This window comes from Nansenia antarctica (genome assembly GCF_963989245.1).
Source record: "Nansenia antarctica genome assembly, chromosome: 17".
NCBI classification, from domain to species: domain Eukaryota; kingdom Metazoa; phylum Chordata; class Actinopteri; order Argentiniformes; family Microstomatidae; genus Nansenia; species Nansenia antarctica.
Genome location: NC_137687.1, coordinates 15,168,839 through 15,176,236, shown reverse-complemented (window position 1 = coordinate 15,176,236; position 7,398 = coordinate 15,168,839). Strand labels below are relative to the sequence as shown.

General features: G+C 44.2%; 1 protein-coding gene across 1 annotated transcript in view; it reads right to left on the bottom strand.

Moving 5' to 3' along the window:
- Positions 1-3,074: 3,074 nt before the first annotated feature.
- abcc5 (ATP-binding cassette, sub-family C (CFTR/MRP), member 5) overlaps positions 3,075-7,398 on the bottom strand; it is a gene marked incomplete at both ends in the record, with an annotated part of 27,688 nt that continues 23,364 nt past the window's right edge. Inside the window, 7 exons of the mRNA XM_080547317.1 lie at positions 3,075-3,176; positions 3,495-3,659; positions 4,827-4,940; positions 5,085-5,163; positions 5,696-5,855; positions 6,234-6,423; positions 6,972-7,061. Coding sequence (XP_080403443.1) covers positions 3,075-3,176; positions 3,495-3,659; positions 4,827-4,940; positions 5,085-5,163; positions 5,696-5,855; positions 6,234-6,423; positions 6,972-7,061 — 900 coding nt within the window. The remainder of the gene's footprint in view (positions 3,177-3,494; positions 3,660-4,826; positions 4,941-5,084; positions 5,164-5,695; positions 5,856-6,233; positions 6,424-6,971; positions 7,062-7,398) is intronic.

Sequence of the window (7,398 nt, the reverse complement as noted above, 5' to 3'; positions counted from 1 at the left end):
TAGGCAAACTGGTAGTAGTCGCTCTGTGAGTAGAGGGCTGCAAGGGAATTTTCCTGGATGCACAGTGTACAGTTTTTTTACCTTTTTCCTGCTTGTGAGCGGCTCTGTCATCATGTGAAGCGCATTGAGTCACATCTTGTGAGAAAGCGGCATACAAATAAAGCTTGATTTGATTTGATACTGACCTCCATGTCCTCGTCCTCCATGTCCAACGTTCACCCCAGGGGATGTGCATTGCTAGGTGCTCCCGGTGTGTGGGTCTGTCCCTGGTTCCTATGGCGATCCTGTGCATGCTGGCCAACGCCCTGCTGCTGTTCCCCGACCTGCAGGTGAGCTACCTGCGGGAGCGTCATGTGACCAGAGAGGCCAGGTGGGGTGCAGGCCTGTGGGCGTCCGGATTCCTGGTGAGATTTGAAATCAAAACAATTACTACAAGGGTAACGTAGAGATTCTAAGCTTTTATTTGAAGGTATATGTGTACAAATTGGTTTTAATATTTAGAAATGACAACACTTTGTTTATATACGTAGTCCCCCTATTTCAGGGCACCAGAAGTAACGGGACAATTAGCTTGACACGTCAGTTGTGTCAGGTGTAATCGTTCGTACATAATAGAGCTGTCACTGTCTAGTAGTGATTATAAGCTTTGCGTTTGCTTTTGGAGTCAGTTATTGTGTGTGCATTTCTGTGTGGGTGTGGGTGTGGGTGTGTAGGCATTTCTGTGTGTGTGTGTGTGTGTGTGTGTGTGTGTGTGTGTGGGTGTCGGAGTGTGACTCACGTCATTCAAAGTTTTTAACATTCAAAATCTTTTACCCAAAAAAGGACACATCTGTCAGACAGCCCTCTGTGGTGTGACATGTGATTGTCATCATGTGACCGTCATCATGTGCTCTCTTGTATGTTTGTGAGCTAAGTTTGTGAGTCAGAGGGCCTCAATTTCCTTCCACTAAAGGAACTCTGCTGCACAACACGTTTTTAGTTGCCATGGTCGCTAAATTGGCGATTTCATTCAGAAAAGAAGTTGCAATTAATGTAATTAATGTAAAGTGGGTGAGACTAATTGAATATGAGATGCAGATATCCATGGGCCTCTCCAATCAGGACCAACTATGGTTTTGCTCATACTTATTAGTGGGCTTGCTTCAGCTCTTCTCATACCTATGAATATTACTATTCCAAATCTTATACATGTTTTTAAAAACATGAAAATAGAGAGTCCCTCCCGACATTTGACGGATCTTGGATGTCCAAACAGCGTCCATTGACACTATGAGGATGCAATGTTTCATTTGGAATGGGTCATGTACAAATGATATTATTTCAATGTAATCACCTGGTAATCAGGTTTAATATGGTGCTTTTCATTATTATTGTCAGGTTTAATATGGTGCTTTTCATTGTTATTGTCAGGTTTAATATGGTGCTTTTCATTGTTATTGTCAGGTTTAATATGGTGCTTTTCATTGTTATTGTCAGGTTTAATATGGTGCTTTTCATTGTTATTGTCAGGTTTAATATGGTAATATTATATACTATAATATATATATATATATATATACAGTATACTTTGAGAAACAATTCATCAACAACAGCTTCAATGGTGAAAGTCTATGTTGGAGACAGTCCTATTGGACTGTTGGATTCTGGAACCTATCCTATAGATTCTGGAACCTATCCTATAGATTCTATCCTATAGATTCTATTCTATTGGATCAAATCCAATAGGAAAACGGTTCCCAAACATCCCCTCTCTCCCACATCTCAATCCACCCCAATAACAACAACTTTGGTCAAGAAAATACAACAAAGAGGTTAATCCTAAAATAGTTTTATTGACATATTTCAAAGCGATCCCTCCCTCCCCCATTACCCTACCCTGATAACAAGGCAATAATGAATTCATGCTAAGGCTATAAAAAGTAATAGAAATGACAGACACGTACAGACTGACATTCTGCAAGGCTTGTTCAGAGGTTATTTGTAACTACAGTACCAATGTGAACCTCGATACTGCGCAGTAGGGTGCAGTGTGATACGCCCAGTGCAGGAGTTTTAATCAGTGTGGTTCTAGTCCAACAACTTTGAAGATTGGACAGACTTGTATGCACACACAACATTTCTTTCCTCACAAGGTCAAGAAGTCAAAGAGAACCTAGACCTAGGAACTGTGCTCCACAGACATCTTTTTCATGACATGATTATAAACAGTTTATAACAGTCACAGGACTGCCCATCTCCACGGCAGCAGAGTGCCTATGAGCCCTGCAGATCCACCTCAGATCCACCTCAGATCCACATCAGTGCAAAGGGGTTGTGATAAACATCAACAACAGAACAACTTATTTTAACAGCGACCAAAGACAAAAAGAAAAAAACCGTCTGGCCTGAAAAAGACTAGAGGACGTAACGAAGTTAAGAGGGACTAGTCCTGTAGACATACAAGGCCTTTAAGCAGGGGTGAGACTGCGCCCTTGGATCGCTCGGTGGAAAACACTGAGAATGAGCAGCACCGGTTCTCTCCCGCGGTCCTGTTCTGTCGGGCCCTCAGAGCCTGCAGACCCACCCTTCATGCCAGGGTCCAGGGTCCAGGGTCCGGAGGGTTTAAGGGCTCACGGGTTCAAGATAAAAGGATTACAGATGTTTTTAAGTCGCAAAAAAGCAACAGTAAGTTAGACAGCGACGATGGTAACATACATCAGTGAATATACATGATACATTTCATACAACTAACTACATTGTACAGAGTCAGTAGAAAATAATTATTTTGCCACTGTAAATATATATGTATATAGATATATATTCTATAAAACCGACCTGTTATGCTATGAATATAGCTACGTGTAAAGCTTTTTTCTTATATATTACTCAAGACAGTATCAGGGGTTCTCTGACCATCACCAGCTGAAGTTGATTTCTGAGCAGGCATCTCCTCAGGGCAGTCCTTGCCTTCTGCTAAGGGCCTGACATCACTGCTTAATGCACAGGCTGAGTGATACGCTGTGGGAATGTAGAGGGAGCATCCACAGAGCAGATGGCTGTCTGTCTCTAAGGTGTGTCTCTGCCTCCAATGCCTCTTAGCCTCTTACAGAAATCTTGTTTTCCACTGCAGCCAGCATAGCACAGAATCGAGAGTTCTCATTGGCCAGCAGGTTGGACGGCTCGTCAAACTCCACCACCTGAATAAAAATGGCCAACAAGGCAATCACAAGATGTTTTGGGTAGTAAGATCTAAAATGCTCACAAACGTAATACTGTTTTTTCAATATGGGGAATATGTGAACATAGTCATTCAAAGTCTTATTAATGTTAATGCAAGTGAATGCTGCCTCACTTAGGAAGATAGGTAGATAGATAGAAACATAGATAGATAGATAGATAGATAGATACATAGATAGATAGATAGATAGATAGATAGATAGATAGATAGATAGATAGATAGATAGATAGATAGATAGATAGATAGATAGATAGATAGATAGAGTGTGTAAAAGTACCTGGCCCTGGTTGAGCACCATGATGCGGTCACAGTTGAGGACAGTGGCCAGCCGGTGAGCTATAGTCAGGGTGGTGCAGTCCTGAAAAGCATTTCGTATCGTCTCCTGGATCAGCGAGTCGGTCTCTGTGTCCATTGCAGCTGTCGCCTCGTCCAGTATCAGGACCTGAGGGAGGAAGGGGACATTAGGAAGGGGACATTAGGAAGGAGACATTAGGAAGAGGACATTAGGAAGGGGACATTAGGAAGGGGACATTAGGAAGGAGACATTAGGAAGGGGACATTAGGAAGGGGACATTAGGAAGGAGACATTAGGAAGGAGACATTAGGAAGGAGACATTAGGAAGGGGACATTAGGAAGGGGACATTAGGAAGGAGACATTAGGAAGGGGACATTAGGAAGGGGACATTAGGAAGGGGACATTAGGAAGGGGACATTAGGAAGGAGACATTAGGAAGGGGACATTAGGAAGGAGACATTAGGAAGGAGACATTAGGAAGGGGACATTAGGAAGGGGACATTAGGAAGGGGACATTAGGAAGGGGATATTAGGAAGGGGACATTAGGAAGAGGACATTAGGAAGGGGACATTAGGAAGGAGACATTAGGAAGGGGACATTAGGAGCCATGTCAGCAAGGATCTATCAACATGCTACTGCTCAAGTTATTTATTTATTTTCCAGGTTAAAGCTTAAAGATTGTGCGGGTTATTATTGTAATAAAGTAAATTACTTTTAAGTAATTCAATACACAGAGCAAGGTTATAATAATAATAATACATTAGACTTAATATAGCGCTTTTATATAGCGCTTTTCTAGACACCCAAAGACACTTTACAAACTGAAAAGATCGAGTAGTAATAATAAAAAGAAACAAAAAATAACTAAAAGAAAGTATAGGGGCCTAATGAAGGTCGTGCTGGGGACACATGGGAAGGGGAGGGGGGGGGGGGGGGGTTAACTGGTGGAGGCGAGTTTGAAGAGGTGGGTTTTGAGGGCCTGTTTAAATGTTGGCAGGATGTTGTTGGCCTGTCTGATGTGGTTGGGGAGGGCGTTCCAGAGGGACGGGGGCTGCGGAGCGTCGTGACGCGTGTCTCAGAGGGCTCACCTTGCAATGTCTTTTTTTTTTTAAGTTATTTTTTCTGAGTGGGGAAGTCGCACTCCTATTTTTCATTTTATTTGACAGACACAGTGAAGATTTAGACAGGAAGGATGGGTGAGGGAGAGAGAGGAGGGATGACATGCAGGATATGTCCCTGGCCGGATTCGAACCGGGGACCCTGCGGTTACATGGTCAGCGCTTAACCCACTACGCCACCTAAGCGCCCCCACCTTGCACTGTCTGAGCAGGGCGCGCGCCACACACAGCAGCTGTCTCTCTCCCACTGAGAAGTTCTCTCCGTTCTCCACCACCTCCGACTCCAGCCTCAGGGGCAGCTGGGACACCTGGAGGAGCAGGAGGGGCACAGAGGAACACACACTGGATCAAAGAAATCACTTTGTTTTTTCTTCCCTTTTTCAAGTCACTGCATATGTACATGTACTGAGGTCTGTGTCTGCTCATACACTCTGAATGTCCCAGGTACTCACACACTCCTTCATGTGTGTCCTCTCCAGCGCATCCCAGATCAGCTCTTCACAGTACTGATTGAAAGGATCCAGGTTAGACCTGAGAGTGGAGAGAGAGGTTTAACAGCAGGTTAGACCTGAGGTGGAGAGAGAGGTTTAACAGTGGGGTAGACCTGAGAGTAGAGAGAGGTTTAACAGTGGGGTAGACCTGAGAGTAGAGAGAGGTTTAACAGTGGGGTAGACCTGAGGTGGAGAGAGGTTTAACAGTGGGGTAGACATTCGTAATGTCCCAAACAACTATTGTAACCTACCTGACTGTCTACACCTACCTGACTGTCTACACCTACCTGTCTGTCTGTCTACACCTACCTGTCTGTCTGTCTACACCTACCTGTCTGTCTGTCTACACCTACCTGACTGTCCACACCTACTTATTATTTTTAAAGTAATTTTTTCTGAGTGGGGCAGTCCCACTCATATTTTTCATTTTATTGATAGATATAGTAGAGATTTAGACAGGAAGGATGGGTGAGAGAGAGGAGGGATGACATGCAGGATATATCCCTGGCCCTGCGGTTACATGGTCAACGCTTAACCCTCTACGCCACCTAAGCGCCCCCGTCCACACCTACCTTACTGTGCCGCTGAACAGCACAGGCTCCTGGGGGATGATGGACAGCTTGCTGCGGAGGTCGGCCAGGCCGATGTCACAGATGTTGATGCCGTCTATCTGGATGGACCCGCCACACAGCTCCACCAGGCGGAACAGAGCCACGCCCAGAGAAGACTTCCCTGAGGACGAGGAGACGGACGCTCAGCGGTGAGCAGCAGGGGGCGACAGTGATACAAGCCTGTCTCTGAGGTCTACAGGTCCTTTGACTTCATGGCTTGGTTTGTGCTCTGACATGACGCACGGTCAACTGTGGGACCTTATATAGACAGATGTGTGCCGTTCCAAATCATGTCCAATCAATTGAATTTACCACAGATGGACTCTAAATCACATCTAAAGGATCATTAGTGGAAACAGGATGCACCTGGGCTCATAGCAAAGGCTCTGAATACTTATGTACATGAGGTATTTGAGTGTTTTATTTTTAATACATTTGCAAAGATTAAAAAAAACAACAACAACATAACAATCGTTGCTAAACATGATGTTCTACTGACCTGAGCCCGTCCGACCCACTATGCCGACCTTCTCCTTGGGCCGGATGGTGCAGGACACCTTCTTCAGGACCAGCGGCAGGTTCTCCCTGTACCTCATCTCTGCCCCGTCAAACACCACCTGGCCTTCCTGGGGCCAGTCTGGGGGAGGGGCCTTGTTCTTGATGCGGGCGGGGGCCTCCAGCGCTAGAGACTGGGGGGTAGAGACGTCTAGGGTAAGAGCCAGTCAGACAAAGCATGGCACTAGAGGCAGACCTTTGTTAACACTAGAACAGCCGTGCCTTTTTTACCTACTAAAAGAGCCGCCTCTGGGGTTAAATGACGCCCTCTTTACAATGCTCAAGCTGTTATTTACACACAACGACCACTAGTTGGCCACTTGTAAATTAGCCTGCTTCCTACACAGAAAAACTGAAAAATAGCGTTATATTAGCTGATCCTTTGAAAATGTAAGGATACTGGGTGGTAGAACGCACATATCTAGGAAAAGTAATGAAAGGAGGGTCCTGAAATTTGATCGAGTGCAAAGATATAACACTTTTCTTTACTCACAGGGGTAGTAATGACCCCTCATGGCTCACAGGGGTAGTAATGACCCCCCTCATGGCTGTTCTACTAATGCTTGACGGTCCAGCTCCCCAATGTGGTACAGGGACACAAATATTACTGACCTCATCTGAAATCAAAATATGCCATTGGTTTTTTGTTGCAGTAAAACAGCCCATGTGTGCAGTGTCGTACCTGGATGTAGTGGTGAATTCTCTCCACAGAGGTGAACCGAGCTTCAGTCTCAGAGGCCAGCCTCACTGTAAACTGGAACAGCCCTGTGAGCTGAGAGACGAAGTTAGATGAAGATACCATGTCCATTCATGTAATTACACATTACTGTCTCTTCCTGTTTATTCAGTTGTCCTAGTAAGTGTCAATCTAACATGCTTTGTCATTCTTTTTTTTCTTTTTTATGATTAATAGTTTTTTATTATTTTAAATTAACAGACAATGAACAAACATCCATCACACGTAACAGTTGACATTGAACAATAAATGAAAAAGACAAAAAATAGACACAACAACACATAAAGGTGATGTACAGCAATGTAAACATTTTCTAACATTGTCTAACAATCATACTTATAGCAGTTTACTTTAACTTTTTACATTTGGGATA